Genomic DNA, 13473 nt, shown 5'->3' with positions numbered 1-13473 from the left:
CATTGTTTGTCAATAAAGTGTTCTTAAATTTAGCTGACCGCAACGAGCCAATTCACCGAGAGACCCGACCAGCTCCTTTATTTTAGGGCATTTGTGTTCCAGTTTTGCACATATTTCCATTAATTTTTTTTTTAATAAATGTTTTTTATTAAATTTGACAGGGATTACAATATACAATAGAACAGTAGTCACATTTCCCCCTTTTTTTCCCACCCACTTCCAAGAACAGCAACCCAACACATACCCCATACACACATAACCCCCCCACCCCCCAGGTCCTACATACAGTGAGTTAAAGGTACAGTCACAAATGGAAAATAATTAGTACATCACTTTCTTCTCAACACAGGCAGATAGTAAATATACACCAAGAATAAATATAAATAAAAACAAAACAAAAAGGAAGCTGGTTTATGAAAGGTGAACTTTTCATGTGTCCTGTAGCGTCTTTAATTTAGCTATGTAGTCAACCACACAGCCCCAAACAGAATAAAACTTCCCAGGTGCCCCCCTAAGATTGAACTTTATTTTCTCCAGATCTAAATACATCATAAGGTCTTTAAGCCATAAGGAGGCTTTGGGGCAGACTGGTGACTTCCACTCCAGCAAAATTCTCCTACGTGCTAATAAGGATGCAAAGGCGATACTATCCTTAAATTTTCTTCTTATTTGGGGATCTGATACCGTCCCAAAAATAGCCATTTCTGCACATGGTGTCAGATTTAAATCCAATGCCTTAGCAAGGTGTTTGAAAATAGTTGTCCAATAATCCAGCAAATGGGGACAAGACCAAAACATGTGCGTCATGTTTGCAGGTGACATGTAACATCTGTTACAAGTATCCGAGATATTGGGGTATATTTTGGAGAGTTTGGAATTAGTAAAATAAATACGATGGACAACCTTAAATTGTATTAAATTAAGCCTTGAACAGGATGTACTGTTATTAATTTGGGTTAATGCAGAATCCCAATCTCCATCATCTATAGATCTGCCTAGCTCTTCTTCCCAATTCCCTCTGATTTTATCAAGAGACGTTTTACCAAACTGGGATATTAAGATGTAGATTTTGGAGATTAGGCCTTTCTGATTTGTGGGAATATCTAAAATTGAGTCAATTAACGAATTAGGTGGAGTATTAGGGAAAGAGAGACTATTTAATTTAACAAAATTACGAACCTGAAAGTATCGAAATAGGTGAGATTTTGGTAGGTCAAATTTTTCACACAGTTCACTGAAACTAGCGAAGACATCACCAATGTATAAGTCCTTTAGCCTGCTAAGGCTTGACTGCTTCCATAGAGAAAACGCTACATCTGTGTTGTGAGGGAGGAAGAGGTGGTTATTATGAATGGGGCTGTGGTTGGATAAGCCCTGCAGGCCGAAAGTATTTCTAAATTGAGACCAGATTCTAAGGGTAGAAATGACAATCGGACTACAAGTAAATTGGGATGGTCGATAAGGTAATTTTGATGTAAGCAGATCCAAGAGAGAGGTAGAACAGGAACTAGCTTCAGACTTGCACCAGATTAATTCAGGTTCTTGGATCCAGAGAGTCACTTTGTGTATGTTAGCTGCCCAATAGTAGTATTTTAGATTAGGGAGTGATAAACCACCTACGGACCTATGCCTTTGCAGGAACTCTCTCCTAATCCTGGGAGTCTTGCCTTTCCATATAAAGGATGAAATTAGTTTGTTTATTATGCAAAAAAAGGAATTGGGTAAAAAGATAGGCAAACATATTTCCATTAATTTAACAAATGTAATGGGAATTAATTCAACTGTTTCTTATTACAAATGCCCTGTTTTTAAAAGTTTCAAGTGATGAATGCTGTTGCGTTTGGACCAGTTGTTCCTCCCAGGGAATTCAAGTCACAAGTCGCTCCCAAGCTCTTTACGACACTTAAAGCTGAGTAGAAAAACCACCAGAGACAGAATAGGTATTTTGTAATATATTTGCAAAGCTTTGCATATATATATATACATTGAGACCAGTCCAGCATAGAACATTCTATCGCGCCGCCAAGATGGTCTGCCCCCCGAAAAACCCTCTTCCCTCTTATAAATAAATGATAAATGGGTTGTACTTGTATAGCGCTTTTCTACCTTCAAGGTACTCAAAGCGCTTTGACACTACTTCCACATTTACCCATTCACACACACATTCACACACTGATGGAGGGAGCTGCCATGCAAGGCGCTAACCAGCACCCATCAGGAGAAAGGGTGAAGTGTCTTGCTCAAGGACACAACGGACATGACGAGGTTGGAACTAGGTGGGGATTGAACCAGGGACCCTCGGGTTGCGCACGGCCACTCTTCCACTGCGCCACGCCGTCTTAAGTCCCTGGCAGTAATGTCTCTCTAGCCAAAACAAATGCTTATTATCTCTCTCTCTAACATTCCTCACTTCAAGGTTAAGCACACAGTTTTGCAGACAACCAAAAGACCACATTTGGAAGAAAAACACTAGCTGTTTTGTAATATGAAAATTAAATAAAAAGAAGTAACACTTAAATTCGGATATATGTAAATGTCTGCCTCCGACAATGCTTATTTAGTGAAACGGAAAAAACTGCATCAATATACAGTACAGGCCAAAAGTTTGGACACACCTTCTCATTCCAATGTGTTACCATATCTGAGTTATTGTGCAGAAATATGGGGAAATAATTACAAAAGTACACTTCATTCATTAACGGTGTTACAAAAAAGATCAGTTAGAATAATACATAATGTTGGATATAGAGAACACACAAATCCTTTATTTATTGAATCAAAGATACTGAAATTCTACGACATAGTGAATTTGCAAACAGCTAAAATGATACACAAAGCAAACTATAACCTGCTACCCAAGAATATACAACAATTCTTCTCAAAAAAAGAGGAGAAATATAATCTTGGGGAGAAATGTAATTTAAAACATTTGTATGCACGTACAACACTTAAGACCTTCAGTATATCAGTATGTGGAATTAAATTATGGAATGGATTAAGCAAAGCAATCAAACAATGTACTAATATGATCCACTTCAAGAAACTCTTCAAACTTAAAGTGTTTACAAAGTACAAAGAAGAAGAGCCATGATAAACATTCTGAATTTATATAACTCATCCATTCTTTCATTCTTTCACTCACAAAATAATCTTACTTATCTCAACATATGAAATGTAACTTACTTCACCAATTATCATTTATTTACTTATTTTATTGTGATTACTTATGGAGTATATTATGAATAAATTGAGAACAGGAAGTGAACAAAAGTTTTAGCAACTGTTATGTAAAAGAAAAGGGGTAGGATTAAATAAGCTCTGCTACTTCCTACTCCTTTTCGAACATGTTGAAAAGAGAAACTGGAGATTGTGATGTATCATGTTGTATGATTGCATGTTCGAAATAAACTCAAACTCAAACTCAAAAACTCAATGCATTTTCTTTATTTTCATGACTATTTCATGTCACTGAAGGCATCAAAACTATGGCACCTGTGAAGTGAAAACCCTTTCAGGTGACTACCTCTTGAAGCTCATGGAGAGAATGCCAAGAGTGTGCAAAGCAGTAATCAGAGCAAAGGGTGGCTATTTTGAATAAACTAGAATATAAAACATGTTGTCAGTTATTTCCCCTTTTTTTGTTAAGTGCATAACTCCACATGTGTTCATTCATAGTTTTGATGTGACAATCTACAATGTAAATAGTCATGAAAAGAAAGAAAACACATTAAATGAGAAGGTGTGTCCAAACTTTTGGCCTGTAAAATGCGTCAGTAATTTTTGATTTTTAATCAAAGCGTAGCTCCCGAATTGTAATTGTTGTCGAATTGTGAGGAGCCCAAAGATTCCCACCTGTACTAAAAAATCACTTGTGCATGGAATAAGGCTGTAACATAAGAAAATGGAGGAAAAAGTGAAGCGTCGGCCAACCTAAACTGAACGTTGCATGCTGTGTTGCAGGAGTGGTGACGTGCACGAAAAGAAGGACCCGGTCAAACATGACCAAGCGGCAGCTGAGGAGGATGACGAATATGGTGGCAGCACCGAAGACGAAGAAGAGGACGATCCCTCTACGCCGGCTGTCATCTCTCCTTCTGGTAACATATGGAACATGTCGTAATATGTTATTTTTGGCCCACAACAAAATACTACTGTACTGTTCAGGCGTAATAATAACTTGGATTTATATAGCGCTTTTCTAAGTACGGTACTGACCAGAGGTGGGTAGAGTAGCCAGAAATTGTACTCAAGTAAGAGTACTGTTACTTTAGAGATTTATTACTCAAGTAAAAGTAAGGAGTAGTCACCCAAATATTTACTTGAGTAAAAGTAAAAAGTATGTTGTGAAAAAGCTACTCAAGTACTGAGTAACTGATGAGTAACATATACACACACATATATATATATATATATATATATACACATATATATATATATATATATATATACACATACATTGATATATACAGTATATCATTTATATTTATTTATTTTGCCGTTTTTGTTTACATGTTAAAGGTGTTTTAATGAATATACATGCATGTTTAACACATATAGATTCCTTTCTTTCATGAAAACAAGAATATAAGTTGGTGTATTACCTGATTCTGATGACTTGCATTGATTGGAATCAGACAGTAGTGATGATAGCATCCACGTTTTCAAATGGAGGAGAAAAAAAGTTCCTCCTTTCTGTCTAATACCACATGAAAGTGGTTGGTTTTTGGCTTCTTATTTGTCCAGCTTCCATATTCGTTTTTATACACTTTACAAGAAATACATTGGCGGCAAACTCCGTCGCTTGCTAGCTTGCTAGCTTGCTAGCTTGTTTGCGCTGGCTTTCGGAGACTCTTATTTTGAAAGCGCAGGCGCGATGGAGCGGCACTTTTATTGTGAAGACAGGAACTGTGCAGTCAGTCTTTAGGCTTTTGACGGGATGTACGGTTGAAATAAAAAAGGGTCTTTTTTCCTTCACACTTTTGATTGATTGATTGAAACTTTTATTAGTAGATTGCACAGTACAGTACATATTCCGTACAATTGACCACTAAATGGTAACACCTCAATAAGTTTTTCAACTTGTTTAAGTCAGGTCATGTGACCGCCTGGCTCTGTTTGATTGGTCCAACGTCACCAGTGACTGCATCTGATTGGTGGAACGGAGTGAACGTCACCAGTGACTATTTGTTGAAACGCAGGCACTATGGAGGTCTGTCTGACAAACCAAAACAAACAAAGCGTGCATTAACAGATCGATAAAGATTAGTAGCGAGTAGCGAGCTGAATGTAGATAAAAGCGTTTCTTCTCTATAAATATACTCAAGTAAAAGTAAAAGTATGTTGCATTAAAACTACTCTTAAAAGTACAATTTATCCCAAAAGTTACTCAAGTAGATGTAACGGAGTAAATGTAGCGCGTTACTACCCACCTCTGGTACTGACACACGTGAGGTCACACCTGAAGCACAACACACTGGGCTGAGTGTGCACAGCACTCTTCCACTCTTTGGACACAATTGGAGATGTTGGGCCAGGGCATAGCAAGGTTCCATACACACGCACGTGCAGGCATGCAAATGAGCAAAGTCAAGTCATTTATAATGTAAACAAAAAACAAACAGTTCAATAATCCAGACGTCAAAACTACAGCAGGCTCGTTCATCCACGACTACATTTGTATGTGTAGTGAAGATGTGTCATTCAATTCATGCAATCGCTCTCTTCTCAAGTAATTAATGACAGTGGCCTCCCTCCGTAGTACAAAACCAGTGAAGTTGTCACGTTGTGTAAATGGTAAATAAAAACAGAATACAATGATTTGCTAATCCTTTTCAACTTATATTCAACTAAATAGACGGCAAAGACAAGATACTTAACGTTCAAACTGGTAAACTTTGTTATTTTTTGCAAATATTAGCTACCGTATTTTCCGCACCATAAGGCGCCCTGGGTTATAAGCCGCGCCTTCAATGAACGGCATATTTCAAAACTTTGTCCACCTATAAGCCGCCCCGTGTTATAAGCCGCATCTAACTGCGCTAAAGGAATGTCAAAAAAACAGTCAGATAGGTCAGTCAAACTTTAATAATATATTAAAAACCAGCGTGATGTGGGCGCGCATGGAGTCGTATATCAACATGGACGGAGCTGCGTGAAAAAAGCCACCCGGCCTCTTTGCGTAAACTTCCCTTAACCACTCGCTCATCTTTTCTTCATCCATCCATCCCTTCGAGTTAGCTTTTATGATGACGCCGGCTGGAAAGGTCTCTTTTGGCAAGGTCTTCCTTTTGAATATCACCATGGGTGGAAGTTTCTGGCCATTAGCATGGCAAGCTAGAACCACAGTGAAGGATGACTTCTCATTCCCTGTGGTGCGAATATTCACCGTACGTGCTCCCGTTGTATCCACAGTGCGGTTCACAGGAATATCAAAAGTCAGTGGAACCTCGTCCATGTTGATAATGTTCTCTGGCCGGATCTTTTTTTCAGCTATCTTGTTTTTACAATATGCACGGAAAGTAGCCAGCTTTTCTTGAAAGTCTTTAGGCAGTTGCTGTGAAATAGTAGTCCGTGTGCGGATGGAGAGATTGCGTCTTTTCATGAACCGGAAACCTGTCGCTTAGTAGGAGCCATTTTGTGGTCTTTACAGATGTAAACACACAAAGGAAATGAAACGTAATATCCGCGCGCTTCTTCTTCTTCTACGGGGGCGGGTGGTTGCTTACAGTAGAAGAAGAAGCGCTTCCTCTTCTATGGGGGCGGGTGCTTACCTTGGCGGTTGCTTGCGTAGAAGAAGAAGCGCTTCCTGTTCTACCGGGAAAAAAGATGGCGGCTGTTTACCGAAGTTGCGAGATCGAAACTTTATGAAAATGAATCGTAATATTAATCCATATATAAAGCGCACCGGGTTAAAAGCCGCACTGTCAGCTTTTGAGTAAATTTGTGGTTTTTAGGTGCGGCTAATAGTGCGGAAAATACGGTAATTTGGAATTTGATGCCTGCAACATGTTTCAAAAAAGCTGGCACAAGTGGCAAAAAAGACTGAGAAAGTTGAGGAATGCTCATCAAACACTTATTTGGAGCATCCCACAGGTGAACAGGCTAATTGGGAACAGGTGGGTGCCATGATTGGGTATAAAAGCAGCTTCCATGAAATGCTCAGTCATTCACAAACAAGGACGGGGCGAGGGTCACCACTTTGTCAACAAATGCCTGAGCAAATTGTTTAAGAACAACATTTCTCAACAAGTTATTGCAAGGAATTTAGGGATTTCCCCATCTATGGTCCGTAATTGTCATGTCTGTGTAATCATGTTTTGTGTTAAGTCATGTTTTTGTTTAGTTATAGGAATCTTTAGTTTCTGGCTTTTCACTCCCTTGTCTTGTTTGCATGATTACCCATTAGTTTCACCTGTTCCACGTTTGGACTCATTGTGCACTCTTGTTTGTCACCATAGCAACCATTAGTTTTCACCTGTCACATCACGCACCTGTTTCACGTTTTGAGTCACGCACCTGTTTTCGTTAATCATGTCTGCGTTATTTAAGCTTTTCATTTTCTGTTGTTCGTCCTGGAGTCATAGCCTTTCTCACCCTGCTATCCTCGCGTTTCAAGCCCTGTTCACGATCCCATGCCACAGTAAGTTTGTTTATTAAGCCACAGTTAGTGTTTTGTTTAATTGTTCAAAGTTTCTGCCAATGTGCAAGTTTTGTGTTTTATAGTCTAGTTTTGTACCTCCGCCCCTGTGCGCGCTTTTTGTTTGATCCTTTCTTTGTAGTTATAGTGTTAAATAAATCATGTACCCACCTTCAAGCCTTGACCAGTCCAAATTCTCTTGCATCTTGGGAAAACAAAAACTCCACAGTCCAAGTCATGACAGTAATATCATCAAAAGGTTCAGAGAACCTGGAGAAACCACTGCACGTATGCGCCAAGGCCAAAAACCAACATTGAATGCCCGTGACCTTTGATCCCTCAGGCGGAACTGCATCAAAAGTGACATCAGTGTGTGAAGGATATCACCACATGGGCTCGGGAACACTTCAGTAAACCACTGTCAGTAACTACAGTTGGTCGCTACATCTGTAAGTGCAAGTTAAAACTCTCCTATGCAAGGCGAAAACAGTTTATCAACAACACCCAGGAACGCCGCCGGCTTCGCTGAGCCCGAGCTCATCTAAGATGGACTGATGCAAAGTGGAAAAGTGTTCTTTGGTCTGACGAGTCCACATTTCAAATTGTTTTTGGAAACTGTGGATGTCGTGGGAAAAGAACCATCCGGATTGTTATAGGCGCAAAGTTGAAAAGCCAGCATGTGTGATGGTATGGGGGTGTATTAGTGCCCAAGGCATGGGTAACTTATACATCTGTGAAGGCGCCATTAATGCTGAACGGTACATACAGGTTTTGGAGCAACATATGTTGCCATCCAGGCAATGTTATCATGGACGCCCCTGCTTATTTCAGCAAGACAATGCCAAGCCACGTGTTACAACAGCGTGGCTTCATAGTAAAAGAGTGCGGGTATTAGACTGGCCTGCCTGTAGTCCTGACCTGTCCCCCATTGAAAATGTTTGGTGCAATATGAAGCCTAAAATACCACAAGGGAGACTGTTGAACAACTTAAGCTGTACATCAAGCAAGAATGGGAAAGAATTCCACCTGAAAAGCTTCAAAAATTGGTCTTCTCAGTTCCCAAACGTTTACTGAGTGTTGTTAAAAGGAAAGGCCATGTTACACAGTGGTAAAAATGCCCCTGTGACAACTTGACTCACGTCAAAGTCCGTGGTTTGGGGTACACTTAAGAAGCTTACCATTAGCTCACCAGCACCTGAGAACTCATGGAGTTCTGTTGTGTTTTATTGAAGATAACAAGAGGGAAAGTTTCTGCTTCTGCTTGATGTCGAGCGTGTTGTTTTTGTGTGTAGTTGGTGTCGTATGACACAACTTGGCAAAAATAAAAGTAGTTGTGGGCCTCATTGACGTCACAATCAATTAACCTGATGACATTTCCCACCGTATGTTATTAATTTGCCTTCGAACAACTCGCACCACTTACATAACTTTACACAACCTAAACAACGTACCTGTCATGGAAGCACTTTGTACCCACACCCACCTCCCCACTTTTTTTTCCTCCACGTTTCCACTTTCTCACAGGCGGTAATTCCCCCTCAGCCAGGTTGGCTCAAAGTGTTTTTTTTGGGGGGGCCTGACGAGGCAAGACGTGGTGTTGTTCTTGTTGCTGTGGCGACTTCTCTATACACTCTTAGAAATAAGGGTTCTAAAAGGGTTCTTCTACAAGGGCTGAGGTTCTAACTGGAACCATTTGCTTCTGAAAAACCCTTTCCCGAAGAAAGGGTTTTTCAAGTGTTCTTGGTAACGCTAATGGTTCCAGTAAGAACCATTTTGATCCAGAGAACCCTTTAAAACCCCTTTTCTGAATAATTGGTTTTAAAAGGGTTCTCACTAACACTAAGGGTTCCAGTAAGAACTATTTTGATCCAGAGAACCGTTTTTGGAAGAAAGAGTTCTTCAGGGATTGTTGAAAGCATGGGTAAGATCCTGTGTCACCAGGGACATACTTCCTGATAACATTTGCCAATAATGGTGCCTATCTTTAAATAAATGTTTTTCTCATTAAAATGTTTTGAATGTTTGTTCAATGTCAACATGATAAATGACCACAATATAATATGAACTAAACTGATCTGTAGAATACAATATGGTTCTTTATAGAACCCTCAGAAGACAAGACGGTTATCGGTGAAAACCTTTGAAAAGGGATGTTTTTAGAACCCCCTGTGTCAGGTCTAGATGAAACCCTTGAAACATGAAAGAGTTATTTGTGGAACTCCCTGTGTGGGTTCTAGATGAAACCCTTGAAACATGAAAGGGTTCTTAGTGGAACTCCCTGCATGGGTTCTAGATGAAACCCTTGACAAACGAAAGGGTTCTTAGTGGAACTCCCTGTGTGGGTTCTAGATGAAACCCTTGAAATACGAAAGGGTTCTTAGTGGAACTCCCTGCGTGGGTTCTAGATGAAAGTCTTGAAATACAAAAGGGTTCTTAGTGGAACTCCCTGTGTGGGTTCTAGATGAAACCCTTGAAATACGAAAGGGTTCTTAGTGGAACTCCCTGTGTGGGTTCTAGATGAAACCCTTGAAACATGAAAGGGTTCTTAGTGGAACTCCCTGCGTGGGTTCTCTGTAGAACCTCTCATGGGGGGTTCTGGGTGGAATCTTACACACACAGTTCTAGGTAGAACCCTCCAAAAGGGTTCCAGGTGGAACCTTTATAAAAAGGTTCTACCTGGAGCCAAAAAGGGTTCTCCTATGAGGACGAGCCGAAGAACCTTATATGGTTCTACTTAGCACTTTTATTTCTAAGAGTGTAGGGCCGTGGACAGATAGCGTCGGCACAGAGGGGGCGCAGGGCAGAAAAGGCTTTTGTTATTTTTGCTAAAGAAACACGTCAAACTACTAAAGTAAAGTAAACTAAATGTGATCAATGAGCTGATGGTAAAGATATACCATGACAGGGCATGTGATGAGCCGGCCAGATAATAATTTTTCATCCAAAAGGTCAAACAAGCATTAGCGAGTGCGTGTTTAAACACCTGTACCATCGCTATCATCACCTGACTAATGCACTCCTCTTATGGAGACCTTCACTGGCATTCTCATTTGTCTTGTCTTATCTTTAGATGTGCAGTCCTCCTCTCCAAGCCCATTGGACGACAGCCTGATTGACATCATAGACGTGGCGCCCTGTCGCAAGCGCCGCTTCCGTCACCTCCAGACCTCTGACGCGGCAACCAAGCGACCTCAGACGCAGACGCAGAGCTCTCAGAAGACCAGGTACAACAATTACAGAATGATGAAAATGATTCCTTTTTGGTCACCTGGTCGTGACTTAAAGTGACTGACAGGTTGATTTAAAAGCAGAGGTGGGTAGAGTAGCCAGAAATTGTACTCAAGTAAGAGTACTGTTACTTTAGAGATCTATTACTCAAGTAAAAGTAAGGAGTAGTCACCCAAATATTTACTTGAGTAAAAGTAAAAAGTATGTTGTGAAAAAACTACTCAAGTACTGAGTAACTGATGAGTAACATACACACTCATATTATATATATATATATATATACAGTGTTGGGACTAACGCGTTACAAAGTAACGCGTTACTGTAACGCCGTTAGTTTCGGCGGTAACTAGTAATCTAACGCGTTATTTATTTTTATTCAGTAATTTAGTTACCGTTACTACATGATGCGTTACTGCGTTATTTTACGTTACTTTTGATGTAGTATCGGCTAGAAACAGAAGCGCTGCGGTGTCGTTCTTCTGAATCTTCCTCTGTCACAAGCCGGAGAGAAGAAAAGAGGCGCGGTCTATGTGTGTGTGTGTGTGTGTGGGGGGAGGTGCAGATATAAATAGATTACTGTACAGAGAAATATATTGCACTTTTGCATATGCATCCACGTTTATGGATGTATGTTATATTGTTTTTATAGTCCAGCGAGTCGATCCGTTTTTGGGGGAATTGAGGGGATTATTTTGATGCGTTTCTCATCACAATGAAAAACTATTCAATGCAAGCAAGCACAAAATGGGTGCCGGCGGGAGAACAATATGAATGAAAGAATTGTACACAGAGACATGGTTTGCACACAGGGGCCTATCTGGTGCCATCTGACACTTCATAAACCATACTTGCCAACCCTCCCGAATTTTCCGGGAGACTCCCGAAATTCAGCGCCTCTCCCGGGACAAATATTCTCCCGAAAATCTCCCGATTTTCAGCCGGAGCTGGAAGCCACGCCCCCTCCAGCTCCATGTGGACCTGAGTGAGGACAGCCTTTTTTCATGACGGGAGGACAACAGGGTGACAAGAACTAAATCATCCAGACTAGAGATAAATTGTATTAATTAAATATATTTATTAATTAAAAAAAAAAAAAAAAACTAAATACATTTTTGACTATATTTTGCTAAAAACATCAAAATTAATTGTAATTTTATTAGTATTTTTTCGTGACTCCTTATTACATCCAGCCATAGAATTATACATTAAAATAAACATATTTCAAATAATTGATTTTAAATTATCATAATAATTCATTTAAAATTACCATATTTAATTATTAAAATAATTGCCTGTTTTTCAACAACTTTAGCATTTTATTCATTACATTTTGAAGCTCTCAGAAGCCAAGTTATGTTATATTCCTTAATATTTATTTATGCAAGTTTGAAGTATCAATTATCTAAACACAGTTTTGTTTGCATATTTTCAGAATGTGGATATCTATATCTATATATATATACATATTAGAGATGCGCCGTTTGCGGGCACAACCGCGGAGTCCGCGGATTATCCGCGGATCGGGCGGATGAAATAAAAAAAAATTAGATGTTATCCGCGGGTCGAGTCGGGCGGTTGAAATAAAAAAAAATTAGATTTTAAATAGATTCAGGCGGGTGGCAACTAAACCAATTCGGAAATATATATACATAGTTAAATGTTGTTACCCACATACGAAAAACAAGCAGGCACCTGCAGCATATGCCACAACAGAAGAAAAAAAAAGAAAAGAGATGGACACTTTTACGGAGCGGAGAAGGAACGCCTCGCCGGGGTCCGGGACCGAGGCCCCTTCCCCCGAGAGGGCCCCACCGGGAGCCGTAGCTGAGGCGATCCGCGAGAAGGGCCCGACGCACGTCCAAGGTCACCACCGCGCCCACCGCACCGACACCCCGCCTCGTCCGCCTTCGCCGCGGCCGGCGTCACGCGCAGCAGGTAAGCAGCTTACCTGCCCGCCACCCCCGTGGCCGGGGGCTCGTAACAGGGGTCACTCCGCGCGCTCCGCCCGCGCAGCTTACCTGCCCGCCACCCCTGTTGCCGGGGGCGCGTAACAGGGGTCACTCCGCGCGCAGTGCGCTCACGAAAGGGGTGGGGCTCACCCTGGTTGATATAGACAGCAGGACGGTGGCCATGGACGTCGGAACCCGCTAAGGAGTGTGTAACAACCCACCTGCCGAATCAACTAGCCCTGAAAATGGATGGCGCTGGAGCGTCGGGCCCATACCCGGCCGTCGCCGGCAGCGAGACGCGCTTGGAGGTGCGCTCAGCGCGGCTCCCATATGATTGCGCACTGGTGTGCGTCTGGGTCGTGACAGCGTGGCACGCGAATGTCTGTGCTGCATTGGATCAGTCTCCTTTCTTTAACAGGCAAAAGCTTTATAACCTCACTAATGCCTTGCATCGTCTATATTAGATATATAACAACGGGCGGGTGCGGGCGGGTGCGGTTCTGATCAAATGTTACATCGGGTGGATGGCGGATGGTTGACGACTTTCTGATGCGGTTGCGGATGAAATAATTGCCTATCCGCGCATCTCTAATATATATGTATGAACCCCCGGGGTTACCCACATATGCGGTCCTCTCCAAGGTTTCTCATAGTCATTCA

General features: G+C 41.1%; 1 protein-coding gene across 1 annotated transcript in view; it reads left to right on the top strand.

The window, feature by feature from the left end:
• The window catches only part of LOC133574466 (DNA repair protein XRCC4-like), a 33569-nt gene that overhangs the window by 16152 nt on the left and 3944 nt on the right, over window positions 1-13473 (top strand). The window contains exons 6-7 of the mRNA XM_061926622.1: window positions 3961-4097; window positions 10707-10860. Coding sequence (XP_061782606.1) covers window positions 3961-4097; window positions 10707-10860 — 291 coding nt within the window. The remainder of the gene's footprint in view (window positions 1-3960; window positions 4098-10706; window positions 10861-13473) is intronic.

The sequence above is a fragment of the Nerophis lumbriciformis genome, linkage group LG32 (genome assembly GCF_033978685.3).
Source record: "Nerophis lumbriciformis linkage group LG32, RoL_Nlum_v2.1, whole genome shotgun sequence".
In the NCBI taxonomy this organism is placed as follows: domain Eukaryota; kingdom Metazoa; phylum Chordata; class Actinopteri; order Syngnathiformes; family Syngnathidae; genus Nerophis; species Nerophis lumbriciformis.
Note: the sequence above shows the minus strand (reverse complement) of the source record. Positions and strands in the feature narration are given on the sequence as shown.